We start from the raw sequence: 17718 nt of genomic DNA, 5'->3' as shown, positions 1-17718 counted from the left end.
AGCCTTGTTCAATGTTATTAAGGATAGATCACTAAGTGCGACCTGAATGGCATCAGTAAATCCAAGATGACATAGCCTTATTAGTAAAGGCGATACTGAAGAATCGGAAGCTAGAAGGAATATCGTTGATTAATTACAAATTACAAGGCCAACGATCATTATAAAGATAGTCTATAAATAGAAATGAATTTCTTTGTTAAGAATTTTTTTTTAATTTTTTACAAAACGTTAGAAACAGCGACATTGCTCAGCATTTCAAGACAAATAAGTGAAATGAAAAATTCAGATAATAACTTTATAGAAATGTCTTCGAGCTTTGCTATTTTTCTTCTTACACTGGCTACGTTCTTAATCAATAATAATGGAAGCTACTCTAATTAGTTAGGGAAGCGAATCGAAGACAAGGATGATTGAGTGTGCTAGGTGGTGTCCTAGTTAATTATGCATTTTATGATTAGAGTATAAATTATGAGAAATACTTTAACACGCCACGCAATCCTTAATATTTTGCTATATTTAATGTCCTACCAACAACGGACTTGTGGTTCTGTTTAGTTTTACGTAATCAGAACGCCGGTGCTAATTATATTAATCAATTGTTTACTGAAATGTATTTCTTTTCGTTAATATTGATAAATTTATTTTGTGATAGTTAAAATGTATTTATTATCCGCAATCAGAATAAATGGATAGGTTTTTCTCATTTCTATTATATGAAATTGCCTCGCAGTTAAATTAATGAATGTTTTCCCGAATAGACGAGTTTCATCGTAACTGATGTTATTATACAGCCATCAGTCAAACATCAATTCTAATCCAAATTTAGCTTCAAGGTTAAACTAAAATGCCACCTAATGATTTAAGTCATAATTGTTATTTTGAGGGTCTAATGGAAATGGCTTTGAAGAAAAACACACCGTAATAGTCCTCAAACAAATCGACCGTAATCCAAAAACGCTTCTTATCTGTAAGGACAAATGATTTAAAATCATTGCAAACGGTGCAACTCAGCAGTTAGGTTTTTCACATTGATTTTGTCATATTATTTCATTATTTAGAATTATCAAGACAAGAAGAACAGAGACACTCATTATTGATATAAATGTCCGCTGTTCTGATTTAGATGCTGTCGGTCGTCATGCAGTATAAATGATTATGTTGAATTTGATTGCTTTATTATGTTATTTTTTTAAATAGAAAAATACACTATTACGAGACGATCGTCAGTGTATGTGGTACAATTTATTTGCTGTTGTTTCTTTGGTAGTGACTGTGTGTCGATAAATATGTGATGGGGAAATAATAGAAAACAAATTTCATTTCCTCGTAGTGGTGGTGGTGAAGGGGGTAGAGGGAAACCCCATGACGCCTTGGTCAAAAATGAGGCGAACAGAGGTATCAGGAAGTTAAAGGTATATAATGAGAAAGGGAAAAAACGATGGTTATATTTTGTTTTGTTTCTATACTGCATTCCTGTATCTGACTGCTGATTTTTTTAAAACTTTTTACCTCTTCGAGGCATTGAAATTTTTATGGTTGAATTTTATCGGATTATGAAATAAATTTTATTTGCATACTATTTAAATTTACGCAAAAGTTTTAAAAACGTTTGCAAGCAAAATTTTATGGTTAAACAAAAATATTATAATAAGAAATATTGTCTATAAATGAATCGAATGAGCTGTAAAATCGAACTAATCAGACGTAGTATATGCTGTCGTTACCCTTTGATTGTCTTAAAGTTATAAACATTTTTTAGAGAGGAATCGAGTCTTTGTATGAAGCTTCAATTAAATAAAATACTAGGATTATCTTGGAATAAGATAGCATAACATTTTGTTGATATTCACTTAATGACCCACACATCACATTATTGTGTATAGGAGTGATACAATTCATACGGCACACTTTCATAACTTCAGACCTAATGACAAAAGAAAAGAAATATTACACACCACAGCGATCGATGACAATCTTTTGAAGGCCAGCAAGATTATTGTGGATGCAAAGGATATGTCCAAAATGGAAGCAATTGAGAATTTGTGGCCAAGCACAGTCTCAAATTACATTCCCCAAAAAAGTCGATTCTCTGGGGATAATATCATATGCAAATCCAGATACTATGTTCTTGCTGTTTGTTGAATAATATACCAGCGCGTAATATGATAAGGAATTTCATCCCACAATATCCTGCTGATGGAAAACTGCCAAAATGTAGTGAAATATGTGTAATTTAGCGTTGACAACAGCGCGAAGCACAATATTTGACATAGATCGATATGTTTAAGAAAATTGCCTAGTTACAATATAATTTGGTAATGAGGTTTTTTCGAGGATACCAAACGCACTGTGTTTTTTTAACTTTGTTTTATGATATGGAGCAATACAGAGATCCATCACATATCACCAGATAATAAATATCAGTAGTCTTGTAACGTCTCGGTCAAAATCTTAAAGGCATATTTTTTTCCGAATCACAGTTTCTATAAATCTCAACTCAACAGCAACCCCTAATATCGTCATAAAACCTGGATGCTCTAGTTTAATATCCCGACTGTACATGTATGTATAACGATGCAATGAAATTCCAAGCTAGAAACAATAATACTCTGATAGAATTATGCAGTGACAGTACTGTTTGGTATGTAATTAGTCACCAATATAAAACATGGTTTGGTCATATTCACTTTATAAGCAATAGGGTGGTTGGAACAAAATATATAAAAAAAAACATATTAAAAATGATGCTCACTATGCATTCTTTTTCGAATTCTATACCAATGTGTGGTATTCGGATTGGTGTTAAGAATGCCCTTATGAAAATGAGGGCTCTCGTTAGTTTTGAATTATTCAGTATCTATATTTGTCAGGACAGGACATTAAACCGTGTTGCTGTCACGTTTGAGTGATTCCTTGACGCTAAGCAACTACTCATCAATATATTACACTTACTGCAACATATTGTGTTATCTATATTTGAACATAACGCCAGTGCACTTGCACTATATATACGTATAATTATATAAATACCTAATGTCGAGCTGTTACAAGTTCAGACAGGAACGTGTCAAAAAGTTGCAATCAATTTGCTTTTTCTTTACGATATTTATTAATGTTGGTGGTTGTTTGGTTGGTTGATTGGTTGGTTGATTGGTTGGTTGATGGGGTCGTCCTATTAAAGGTGAAGGTCATTTAAGGCTAATCTCTTACGTATCGAATGCATTGTATATGTGAATGTCAATAAGTGATAGTAGTACCCTCAATATTGAATATGCTACCAATGGCACCACGTTTTAAAGCGAAATAATATCAAATATCACTGATATGGTTGCACAAAATGTCAGTGAAGTTTACGGGTAAGGTAAGCTTACGGCACGTTCGAAGAGTGTAAACAGTCAGATTTTCCATTGATGTCTGGACTAATGTAGCTTGGTATTTGTCCTACATGTCTCTGCACTATTTTATCAATGACTGTTATCTTGTATTTCCCGTGCCGCATTCCTATTATAAATGCATGCCTTATTTCGAAACGACATAGAAGGCAATGACATTTATGTGTACACATGCCCTTATCCCTTCATTTGATTTCGGAGAGTACATTGCAATTACCATGTTTATGTACGTTATAACAGAGCATTACTCCGATCTACGTGCTTGGTTGGGCAACAGCTGGCATAACTCGTTTGTGATTGATCAGTTTAAGGAATGGTTTTATATACTTGTCTTGTTGTGTCCAATCCAACGTAGGAGGAAATCCCAAATTCCGAATGTCAAACACAATGTATACATGAACACATATGTTCAAGGACATCACTCACATGTCCAATCCCGAGGGAATCGAACAACAAATACGATACTGCGCCACGGTGCCATCGTAAAACCTTTCGAGTCTTGGTATCTGTCGTAAATATGGCCTAGACTATAGACAGATAAAATAGGATTATAGATGGCCCTTTGGGACTTGTAAATCTCAAGCTTGGTCTTCTTCCCTTTCGGCAATACGAGTTTATATGTAGAAATGATAATATGTTATTAATGTTATACTAAAGATATACCACAAAGACACGTATTTATCGACACCATGACTTTTGCAATATCTGATCAAATGGTCATAAAATGATGAAAGTACTGCTATTGGCATAAGTGGACGATGCTATGTTGAATGTGTTTACTAGAAATTTGTTTCTGCCCAGTATATGGACTAGAGTAAAATTAACACACATGTGTATTAGAATTCCCCTGAACCCCTGGAGACGGGGCTAAGCCTTTGTAGTAGTACATCAATTTCATTGATCATTAATCAGGAGACAATAAATGTAACAAGCATCACTGCAATGAGGCAAAAACAATGTAGCACAGGACTCAAGGGACCTATACTAGTAGCTACAAAGACCCATATACCAATATAGTAGTGTACACATTCTGTACTGACCCATATACCAATATAGCAGTGTACACATTCTGTACTGACCCATATACCAATATAGTAGTGTACACATTCTGTACTGACCCATATACCAATATAGTAGTGTACACATTCTGTACTGACCCATATACCAATATAGTAGTGTACACATTCTGTACTGACCCATATACCAATATAGTAGTGTACACATTCTGTACTGACCCATATACCACTATAGTAATGTACACATTCTGTACTGACCCATATACAAATATAGTAGTGTACACATTCTGTACTGACCCATATACCAATATAGTAGTGTACACATTCTGTACTGACCCATATAGCAGTGTACACATTCTGTACTGACCCATATACCAATATAGTAGTGTACACATTCTGTACTGACCCATATACCAATATAGTAGTGTACACATTCTGTACTGACCAATATACCAATACAGTAGTGTACACATTCTGTACTGACCGAGACTTTGATAATGGGTTATTTTCTGGAATATAAAGTGGCATAATCTGTGGTTAAGGAAATAACTTGCTCCTTATTGGTGTCTTTAAAGGTATTATGTTCAATAATATGCCTGTTTTAATATACAATGGATTTATAAGACATAGTACAGATTTGGTTTTAAACTTTGATTCTGTGATATACAGGCACGGCAATGATTAAATTGGCACGGCCAGTAACAAAATACAAAACGTTCATGACAACGCCGACCAGCAGATACCGCTAATGCTGTTGTCAAGACAACCATATGTCATTTTTCGAAATCTGATTGAAGTTTAGACAGTGTTCCTGTTTTACGAACAGTTTCATACTGAGGCCTGTCAGACTTTCTTTATTGAGATCCTTTACATCCTTGGTGGATGGTTACGTAACTGGGCTATAACTTGTTTGACATTGATTAACGGTGATGTATATGATAGCCATAGCAGTTCTAGAGCGACATGTTGGACTTAATAAATGGTCGTATGATGTGTTAGGGTATATATGTATTAACTGGAGTTACTTCTGTTGAAACAGAGGCTGACAGAAAACCTGATTTATCTTTAACCTATAGCTTTCATTAGCTTCACTCCTCATGCTTCGCCTTATGTATAGTCCATATAGAAGCATATACGTCACAATAAATCATAATATTTAGCTTTTCGGCAGGAAGAGATAATACATAGGGGCTTTGTTTGCCTGCTAATGAGCAGTTAAAATGAAGAACGTGCCTTTGCTTTATATAATAAACAAATATAAATCTAGGTTTTTGGAAGTTTTGTTTTCAATAGAAGAAAGTAAATTCAGCATTACAACGCAGACGGAATTTCGTTTTACAATGCAGCACAAGAAAGACTTACGAAACAGAAAATATTATACGTAGAACATCCACATACAGCTCGTTGGAGTAAGTGATCCGGGATACAGATGCTTTCTTATGAATTAATATGTCTAGGTCTCAAATTGCATATTTGCGGGACATGATTACTGCCGAAGTCATGTTGTAAGATGACCCTCGACGTGTAATCATTATACCTAGCTTCTACAATTTGTTACGTCTGCCATTACAGAGTCTGTCTTCCTTGTTATACACAAACACTGTGGCAAAACATTATGACATATAGTGTACAGAGCATTTACTCCCAGGAAGACAGAGTATTTAAGGAAGACAAAGTGTTTGGCAAACAGTAACCAAGAGCTACAATCGATGCTGGGAAAGACCGCGTTGGAGATATGTTGAAACGGAACAAAATGAGACATTTTCCAATAGAAAAAAAATAAGGCTTTTATGTGTGCCTTGAAATAAATACCATATTATGTATATGGATGGGAGAGAAGTTATATGATAAGACAGTCAGTTCTACAACACGTTTTACTCTACTTTCATACCCAACTAGACATAGTCGATACATTATATAATATCGCCGGTTCTTTATTGAAATGGATATGTAGATGGCCAGGCTTTACACACCATAAGTCTATCCATAGTAGCCTCAAGAGGAGCCTGTACGATTCTCACTTTCACTGTCTGGTGTGCAGAGGTCTTCACGTTTGCACGTGCACCTGATGTTGAGAGATATAGTATTCGTCAAGGGAAATACAAAGGCAAACCTGTATAGTATTCATGTAACGTAATTTGTCATTACTAATGCAGTGTAAAAAGCCTTGCAGGTTCTGTCCCCTGGCCGAGACAAACACAAGTTTATAAAACTGGTAGTTTCTGCTCCTGCATAACGTTCACAAGGAGTGGGACGACTGGTTCGCCCGTTGTCAGTATATTGTGAACGGATGGGATGGTGTCTTCCGTACCATGCTTCAGTGATACAGTGTATACCACTTTAAAAAGGGCAAGAGATCCACCATACAAGATGACACAACACGAATATACCGCAGTCTCCGAAAACACTCACCGCACACTGTATACACGCTACACACCACATACATGGGAGGCCGTCCTTACATGACCCTTGCTGACAATAGGACGTTCATTAATTGAACCAAATAACAAGCATTTGAAAATGTGTTCATACCATATACGGTTAGAAACAAATTGTAGTTAAATAATCCAAATACAAAGCTAATTTGTAATGTTTATGTTAAAAGAAAGAAATACAACTTTCGATGAACAGCATAAGTATCTGTATTTACTAATACGAAGATTGGTACAGTATATAACATTATTGGTGTATACCAGTGACGCATGACGAAGTGATCACATGTTATAAAATGCAAATACAAATCAATGAGATTTCTGAAGTCTTCATGAACGGTGCTCAGGTTTAGCCTTCGTTGCAAAATTAAAGTTTGACATTAACTTAGGAATACTCATTTAAACAACATATACAAATGGACATCTTTTTTAAAGCCAATTTGTGATATCACAATACAAAAAGAGACAAGTTTTGAACAAGTAAACATGAGAGTTTAGTGTTTACCAGCTAACGGTACTGCCAGTTTAATTACTGAGAACCTTCGCTGCAGGCTTGTCTGAAATCATTCTATTTTACACCGGCCACATGGGGATTTACAGCCGAATCGGTCTACTTTCCTCTTATACCTTCTCTAGACAAAAGTGCATTCTTATTAAATCTCGGCTCTGCCAATAAAGTACATAGCCAATGTATGTATATAGGCAAAGTCAATTGAATGAATTAAAGGAGCTATATATCACCAAGTCTACCCTGGAGTAATTACAACACTGCAATATGAAGTCTCATTAACATCAGTTCATAATCAACATCTTAGAAATACACAATGTATGTCTCGATGATCACCTGTTATAGTGAGTGCGGTAGCCAGTAGGTAGCGAGGATATGAACATCAGAAACTTTAAGGATAATCCAGATTTAATACTGGAGCTTATGGCAAAACCTTATGTCTATACAAGCAACTAAAATAAGCACACAGTAGCCCACTTGATACGACATAGGACCGTGATGTAATTCATATTTTGTACGATCTGCTTTTGATAATAGAAATCTGGCTTGTGACGCACCTTTGATGTAGTTTTATGGGCATCATTTGGAAATGACATCCGTACTTTTAACATGGAAAAACTGAATGAAAACGTTGTGCGCATGTCGTGATTGTTTTTATGATAAGACTGTTTCTCTAGCTTCCTAAGGCTGTATGTATGTAACAAACATCAATACACAACACCTTTTACCAAAACCGCCAACAGAGAACAAATTACACCCACGAGGTATTCCGCCCAAACAATTCATTACAGACATGTCTCCGAACCCAATTTTCTCTGGCAAATGTGTTATGCGCTAGAATTGCCCATAACGTCGTAAAGACATACCGATGAATATACGATTTCACTTTATGATAATATACCGGTAATAGACCCCAGTTATTGTGTTATGATTTGCAATTTACAGAATATATTACCTTGGTTTCCTCATCAACTAATGAAAGTTTCTAGAATAAATAGGCGTCATCAAGGCCTATATTGTGGCTGAAAAAGTTCAACAGTTATGTTCACGAGGTTATTAGGTTTAAAGTGATCAGTTATGTAGCGACATCGTTCTTTCATACTTACATATGTGCCACCAACGATTAAAAATTCAAATGCACCATGTATATTTCAATGTAAATTAGCCATCAGACCTAAAGTTATTGATAACGATGTTCTCGGTGTACTCTCCATCTATCTCACCATCGTTTAAAATTAAGAATAAGACATTCTCAGTTACAAAATTATCAAGCCAACAGTGACATCTGGTACCCGTTCCTGTAAATTTATATGATCTGCATCAATATTCTTGTGGAAAAAATTGAATGAAAATCCTCTATGGTTATTACATAACTTATAAAATAACTTTATTAAGAAAACGGAAAGCACCTGCCGCGCCGTATCCATGTTGAATAAAACATCCACAATCTAGAATCGAAATAGCCTCAGACTAGTGCGATACTTGCCGTGCATGTACTCTAAGTTCTGTTACTTTTATATACCAGTAAATCTCCTGTATCAGTCTGCTTCAGATACGTTGTGGTCTGGTGCAAACCGATATCTGTCCCATTTGGGCGAAATAAAAAAGGATAACAGAGGATTCCAGAGAACACACAAAACATCAGTAACACAAATCTGTAACTTCCTCGGGGGATTTAAAGTTAGACTATCGGATGTTTATGAAAGAAAAGGTGAAAGAGATATGTATTGACAATCGAACGTGTTTAATTGGAATTAATATCTCCGTTTTTGTTGGGCTATATTGAGATGCATTACTATTTAATATAACAAACGATGACACCATACCAAGCATTAGACTAGTATTGCATGCTGTCCACTGTATCCGTATGGCCATTATGTTAAATGTTTCTTTAGACTGAGTACCTAATTTTCGGACACCAGTCAGTACGTACTAACCCAATTTAAGTGCACTTGAACGCAGCAGCATTAATTGCAAATAAGAAAAAAATCTTAATATGAGGGTAATGTGAAAAGCTCTAATGTACGTATAGCAAATGGAGAGTGGATATTCTTGTTCACATTTATTTAAATCCTGAAATGGTAAAATGCTTAAATATATAGACGTGAGATCTTTTGTGAGGCAATATATAAATGTACACAAGATATGGAGTAACATCGATTTTCTTATCGTTTGTTGAATTCACAAACCGAGTTTGATAGCTTGAGTAATATGATATACATCGTACACATTTACCGGTAATGCATTCGGCTGGCACTTTATACACACAGTAAATAGGTCTAGTGTAATAAAATGGCACATCATTGGCGAATATGATTGCAAATCAAATAAAGTTTATAAATCTGTAGGAGAATGTTTTCGAATGAAATGAAAAGCGCTAAAAGCCTATTAAACAGTATTGTGTTATGATTGATCAGAACATTAAATATACAGTCGTCCAGTGCATACAGACACATTGTATCTTTGTATGGGAACACCGAGCATTGTTGAGGTATTTCAGGGCTATCCCGCACTAGATATACTCTCTGATAAACAAATATACTTTTTTTCATCAACGTAAAAGGTTTGATTATGAAATGATGTCTATTTCTGCTGGAATAATGGTAAACAGTTAGATGGACGGCAAGCCTTGCCGTATGATTATCATAACGCTATAGACACATGGTCCCCGAAGACTTTGAATTGATCTGATAGTGTTGCATACACATAGCGCATTTTGCCAAATGAACGGATCTAATGTAACGCTATACAAGGTTTGTCTCTGATGACATCCTCGCTATTGAAAGCGTTTGATGCATTATTCGCATTGATTTTCTTTTAAACACAATATTTAAAACTTAAAAAACCCACATTTGTTAAAACTAAAATTTTAGAATTAAAAAAAATGAGAGTGTAGTGTGTCATAAACCTATATATTAAGGTTTATTATTGATACCTCAATTACGGACATAATTGAAACAATATTGTTAATTTGTTCTTAGCAATATGTTAAAGAAATTCAAAAATAGTGCCGTAATATATCAAAAATATGTTGATAATTTTTTGTTTTGTTTTAAACGTAATTGCAACGATATTATTAGTTTGTTTTAATAGCCAAAGATGTGTTCTTGCTAATGTACTGGTAACTAATTTCCCGTGGTTACATTAGCCTAGCGATAGCAATATCCTGTAATTAGTCTGATCGTACATATCCAAAGCCAAGCCTCCTTCTACCTAATCATTACATTTATACAACCGATATGTACATTTGCATTTCATCCATGACTTTTTTTGTCATTTCAGATCCCGACTACTCCCAGACAAAGCGGCATTTCTATGAATAGCAGCTAAATGAAATTTTATGGAATTATTCGAATTGAAATGAAGAGAGAAATTGTGTTAAGTTCTCACAGACCTATTTTGTAACATTTTAACATATTAAATGGTATTTGTGAGACCTAGCAAAGCCGTAGGATGCTGCATTTCTATGTCAATAAGGAAATAGAACACTATTATGTGTAAACGTCATTACTATAATTATACTGTCATAAATTTGGCCTTTTCTGTACTTGAGTTGTAATGTTTTGTTCGCTTTTGGGAATCTCTTGGCGATCATCGACCTTCTACCAGTGGCTTTGTAGTATCTAAGGATCGTATATTGACAGTGAACACCATAATAACAGCAGCCACGAGGCAAAGTGTTGGGACGATATTTCAAACATAAGCAGTGGTCACAGCAAGTGTATGGATATCTATATATGTCGTGCGTCCTCAGTTACATACGTTTAGTTGTTTTTCGTTGTGGATAGATAGGATGGTGCTGTTACATAGAAGTCGTGTGTGGCACATGGTATACGGAACCGTAGTTATGGATCTTATTTGTTGTCAACCATAAGGATATTCTGTGACGCGTGGAACAACTGCTGCCTAAGCTACATAACCATGAAAAGCTCTCCTTGTTGGATCTACCGGATTATCAAGTGGTCCTCCATACTTCTTGTCATTCCATTTGCTCAAGGTAAGTAAATCACATGAAAATCACCTAGAAAACCTATACATTGAAATCTGTCTGTATTACGGCCTACTCCGTAATACGACCACTTTCTTGGAACCGATCCGATCCCAATCTGACCTCTGTATAAAGACTACTTGGCTATACGGACCTTTTTCGTTGTCCCTTTTATGGTTGATTTAGACAGGTTAAATATTTCTATCTTTTCATCTTTTTATAAACCTTGCTATGAATCACGTAACGAAATTCAGCTGAATTACCATTCTTTATCACGAGTAAAGAGTCCTATAGCAACAATACCTTTAATATGAGCACGCAACCTGTGTTAATTATTCTTAAAGTAAATGCGATATGTCAAAACGTACGTCTTCCCATTTCTCAATATTGTATTACGATCCCCAGAGCTTTTGCATGTACCTTTTCCTGCATACAGTAAATTGAAATTGGCTTTAAGAAATTTCAAAAATTTGTGTACGCATTGAAATCACCCTAATTTAGAAACACAGTATACGTAAACCGGAATTAAGAACTTTATATGTCACCTGGGATGTATGATCTACATATTACTTCTTATTTCGATGAAATTACTCCGCGGGAAGTATGTACTAAAATGACAAGGCTGATTCGCGACGAACTACCACGGGCAGTATATATGTGCAAATATATGGCTGTGTTAGGCAAATTAGGTCTGACTTCATGCTCAAACGTACATATAAGTGGAAGTCAACCAGTCGTTAACCCTTCCCAATGTCATTATGTACGCAGATGAAGAAAACGGTTCGCCGAGGCACAACATACTGCCAAGCGTACCCATATTATCTACAACGCTGTTCGGTTAAATATGTTTGATCGCCAGGCCACTATTCACGAGACGGATAATTGAGCAATTTAGTGAAAGCAGTTTAATCGTCATTCACATATACACAAAGATATGCGGTGTCCATTATCACTAAGCAGGATTCTGCCGCATTCTGATCGGTATGAACGGCTATAGTATCCTTTTGTAACACTAGTCCATTTTTACTAATCTGTCAAAAGTCGTATTTTCAAAGCTTAAGTAATGTGCTCAACACATTAACGAATTAATATCACAATGGTATTACATATAGCGTTATCTATATATTGGAAAGAAATTGCTGTGTTAGGTAGCGATACAGTAGAGCAGGAAGTCAGTCTTTAACCTTTGACCATTCGAACCAGATCTGCAGACATTCGTATATACATATGTATAAAACGAAACAGAATAGTTAAAAAGTAACAATTGACATTCTGTACGTTTAACTATAATTTATACCAGGTCCCCTGGTAATACTAATGCATCCCTGTTGTCATCAAGTACAAGTGACTTAATGATTCTGTTCATCCAATATTCTCTTAACAATATGATACATTCTGTACAGGTTATATTGTAAGCTTTATGAAATTGTTTTAAGTGTGAAGTGACGTTTTTTTCTAGATTTCCAATAAACTAAATGGGAGCATGGTTTCTCAAACAGTTAAATTGTTATACTTTGCTTTCGCTATGTAATAATCGCTAGTTTTACAATGACCATATTATCTTGTGCATTAGTTAATGTTATGACAATCGCTTGGTTATACCACTATCTTTTTCAAAGTATTGATATTAGGTATTGCCAGTGGTTAGAATAGCTTTCAAGCGAGAGAAAAAAAACCAGAGCTTTAGCTCAGTACTCTTTTTTAATAATTTTGAGTATGTAAAAATATCAATCTGGTTTTAACGAGCGTTTCCATCGTCTAAAGACAAAAAAATGCGTTGTCGTTTGTCGTTTCTGACTGTGTGATGCAAAAACGTAGTGATTTCATAGACAAAAAGATTTCCTCCACGAATTTATTTTTCTTAAAGAGAGTTTCTTTAGTAGGTTGAATTCAATTAATATAATTTCAACATTTTTATGCTTTGGAACTACATGTATAACACAGAAATCTGAGTTTACTCTTAATAAAGCGCGAAACGTGTGTTAAAACTACAATTCAATGTTTTCAAATTTATCAACGACATAGTCATTCAATTTGTGATCCACGATGTAGTGGAATAGTCAACACATGTATAATCTGATTTCGCTAATAATCTGAGATGGCATTGCCATTTTAAATCCCGAGTTTCAAATATAAAGTTATGATGGAAATTTATCCTATTATTTTCAATAATTATTGCAACCTGCAGGTAATTTCATTCAAAAACCCGCATTTTCATTAAAATGAAACATTCGTGACTACTAAAAAATTTGACCCTTTGGGGGTTATTTCAATTTGCTCATTGCAACGTCTCCAGGATCTGTTTTGAATGGAATTTCTAGTCTTTTTTTGTCTGATAGTTGTGGCTGAATGCCGGTGATAACATTTGAGGTAATTACTACAGTGAATTTCCATTCACACCATGAAAAATCTAAATCCGGTTGGCAATTTGCATGCCTAATGTCGGTAATGACTAAGGTTGTGCGGTCACCGAGAAGGGTTAATCACAAGTAAAATTGCCGACAAATAGTAAGGACCAAAAGGGAGTGAGTTGCTCGTGACAGCAGTGTAATATTGAATATGCTACACTTTGGTTTGTTAAATGAGGACATTGTGTTAATGCAGCGACGAAATCAGTTCTTTTTACTGCCAATTTCTTTATTTCAGTCGGTGATTCAAATTCCTCACGGTTTCACATGCAGAAGCAATGTACATATTTTACAACAAAGCAGACTTTATTATATTTTAATCAGGAGTGCATTCTATAAAAAATGTCTAGTTATTTGCTCTTTTACGACAATTAATCTCTCTAACGCTATATTAGCGGTGTTTGTCGGCATTTCTGTATTTCTATGGAATATTTATTGCGCGATCGAAAATGGCGACTAAATTTAGGATATCATCTTTTCTCTTCTTCCTAACTGACTTTATCTTTCCTAATGCCTCCCTTGGCACCGCCTCACTTTTGGCCTGGAGTTGAGCGTTCGCTCCTGTGATTAAGGTTCGGGGTTCTGCTCCCTGGCCGAGAAACAGCAAAGTCTATAAATGTGGTAGTTTCTGCTCCTGCTTAACGCTCAATATATAGGAAGTGGGACGACTGGTTCGCCTATTGTCAGTATACTGTGACCGGGATGGGGTGTGTTGCTTGATGTCTTCGGTGGCATGCTTCATTGATATAGCACTATAAAAGGGCAAAAGTTCCACTATACTAGAAGACACAACATGAATATACCGCAGTCTCCCAAAACACGCATCTCGCACAACATACACGCAACACATGCTTACATGGGAGGCCGTCCTTACATGACCATAGCTGTTAATAGGACGTTAAATAATCAAACAAACAAACTTGAATTTTTCAACGGAGAAAAAAACAATATAATTGACATCACCGTTTGTCTATATCTCTGGCTTGGTTAATCGAAACTGCTAACCGTCGGAATCACTGCTGAAATCAATTAAGAACAATGCTTGCGTGTATTGTAATTATATAACTATGAACACATTTATAGGGTTATCTCACTGAAGCATACTTACAAAGACATTTAAAAGTATATTGCACCTTTCCACATGCTTACAGCGGGCAAATCAGTCGTTCCATTTTACATGACTTTAGGTACCTCTATGACTATTCGATAGACCACTATCGAACAAGCTTTGACAAAAGATATATTGTAAAACCCCGATGGATTTATCTCAATATCACTTAATCAAGTAACTAGTCTAATGGAGCCTGACATACAAATACGATCAAACTGCCCTCATTTAAATGTATAGTTGTGTATATAAACTGTTAAACTATTAACAGTGTAGTGAAAATTAATGATTTTCATTACAAAGTCAACACAGATATCGCCTAAATCTGTCTGACATATTTGTTTTAAAAACCAGTAGTTGTATGTTCACATGTATCATATTTCATATCTAGCAAAAGGACCTGACAATTTGTCAGTTCATGAGTTCCAAATAGAATACACATGAAAATGTATAAGGACTGATGCTATACATATTACTCTTATTAATAACTTAATTACATCGGGATGACAAAGCCGTAAACAATTAATCAACAAACGATGACACGAACCTACAATGCTTCTTTATTCTTGACATATGCAAATAAGTCATTATACCCCATATCCTGTCATCAAATGGAGCATGCAATCAATGATATTTCCGGACATAAATTCTATTCCACTTACTTCGCCATTCAAGTTTAATCCGGTTTGGCGAATCGTTCCGAAAATACGACGGAAACTGGACATGGAATGAGTGAGAGTAATTACACGGTATTTTCATTACAATGGGCGATAAGGCGATGGGTTATAGATAACAAATATATGTTCGTTGATTGCTGGTGAAACTGCAACAAATATCGTCTTGAACAAGATATAAAAAAACTTATATGTATGATAAAATAGGGAGTAGATGTAACTTCATATTGATATACTGTACAAATTGAAATGTTGGAAATGATAATATGACACACTACTAATGACTTTCCCGTCTATAAGAAATTAATACCATACCCAGAACACATAGTTACGAGAGGATGACGATTTTATAAATATTAACGTTAACCATCGTTGTCTGCTTACTCCTGGTTCTTGAAGGTCACTTCGGAAATTTCCGACTGATTACAATGACTACATGTGTTTGTATGCGTTAACGTTGCGCTTTGGAATGAAGGTAATTAAAGTACTGAAACGACTAAACCACTTTAACTTTTTAAAGAAATGAAACTACATTATATTTTGTGACAATGACACACTTGTATACCGTATTTCATGTACAAAGTACATACATGTATATTCGATAATGACATAACATTACAAAAAATGAAAATTACTATGTTTCTGTCTTCATTGAAATTGAAATACAATGTTAAAATATTACAAAAAGCAAATATACCCACGGCGGGCACGGATCGTACGTAGGGCGAACGTTAACATGTAACGTAAAATTGTCTGTTTCTATTTTAAAGAAATATCATTTTATAGTCTTAAAGCTCGCTTTTCATTCCTTTAATATTCAAAAAGTTAAAGTAGTAAAACGGAAATTGAACCCTGCCTATTCCTTCCCTCGTTACATTCTTTGTTGAAATTGAGCAACTGATTTAATATCCGTTGAACACTTTATGTCCTGGTCGTAGAGATGTTTCCCACAGAGCACTCAGTAGACGGAGAACGGTAGTAATATATATATATATATATACATGATTTAACCTACTCAAAACGCAAATAATCTGACGTCATTTAGATTTTAATATACACTCATTGTTGCAGTCCAGGCACTCCGGGCCGTGTACAGAAATAATAACAGACTACCAAATAATGATGCAAGACTTCTGGGAATACAGAATTTCTTAACAAAAAAATACAACGCGGACGTGTTAAAATAGCACGCTGCTAACACAAATTTATAGGAATGCTACATAACGCCACACATATGGTTATAACAGCTCTATTGTGGAAATATTGATTAACGAAACACTAGCATGATTATAAATCTATCATCAGTTAATGAATCTCAATGTCTGATTGAAATATCGCCTCTGTTTCTGTAGGCAGAGCGGAGGTTCAGAAATTAATTAGATAATACAGAGCTGATTGTCTACTCCTGGAACCTAAAATTGCAACACTAATCATAAAAGGCGTAATCACGCATTTCCAATGTTGTATATAGATATTCTTATATATTATGCATAGTTTTTTGTCGAGTCGCGTTTTGATATTAAGAATTTTATATGTCAGTTCAATCCACAATTTCAGTACTTGATCGGGAACTTAATATGAAAGTTAAGTATGTATATGAATATTGTATTATGACACAACACTACCTGTGAACAGACTAGAAACTAAATGTATTTTAGATACATTTGATACGAACGGTTGAAGCCAGAATCACTGTTGACATGCTAGCATGTAGAACTACGTTGTATCTTAGAAAGAAGCATCAAAGATTCAGATCTATTGATTTGTTACTCCGTACGGTGTTGATACGACGGCACAATAAAAACATAATTACACCCATTATGCGATCAAGGCAAGTTAATTACGCGTGTAAATCCAAAATCTACAAATTCCATGTCATCGCCATGTTTCCAATTTATAAAACTTGGCAAATTACAAGTTCGTTGAACTGGATTTGTTGAACATTATGCGCGAGTTGCTTTTAGTTTTGGTACTCAAATCGCTACCTACTTCCGCGGATGGATGTAAGTTACATGTGACTGAAGATTTTTTTCTATTTAAGTTGGCACTGTGCCCGTAGTTTCTCCTGATACATGCATCCGTTTGTAGACACCATCCAACGTATGCCGTGCATTGTCACATATATCACCGTGGAGTCAACGCTTGGATGTCTTGTGAATCTCCAACATCACATAGATAACACGACACCATAG

The 17718-nt window shown here is 35.2% G+C and overlaps 1 protein-coding gene across 3 annotated transcripts in view; it reads left to right on the top strand.

The window, feature by feature from the left end:
- LOC138333348 (peroxidasin homolog) overlaps positions 1-17718 on the top strand; it is a 118486-nt gene that overhangs the window by 10032 nt on the left and 90736 nt on the right. For all 3 annotated transcript variants that reach the window (XM_069281680.1, XM_069281678.1, XM_069281677.1), the window contains exon 2: positions 10631-11345. In XM_069281680.1, coding sequence (XP_069137781.1) covers positions 11270-11345 — 76 coding nt within the window. In that variant the 5' untranslated portion in view covers positions 10631-11269. The remainder of the gene's footprint in view (positions 1-10630; positions 11346-17718) is intronic.

The sequence above is a fragment of the Argopecten irradians genome, chromosome 10 (assembly GCF_041381155.1).
Source record: "Argopecten irradians isolate NY chromosome 10, Ai_NY, whole genome shotgun sequence".
Lineage (NCBI taxonomy): Eukaryota > Metazoa > Mollusca > Bivalvia > Pectinida > Pectinidae > Argopecten > Argopecten irradians.
The sequence above is the reverse complement of the archived record's forward strand: the minus strand, read 5'-3'. Positions and strand labels throughout refer to the sequence as shown.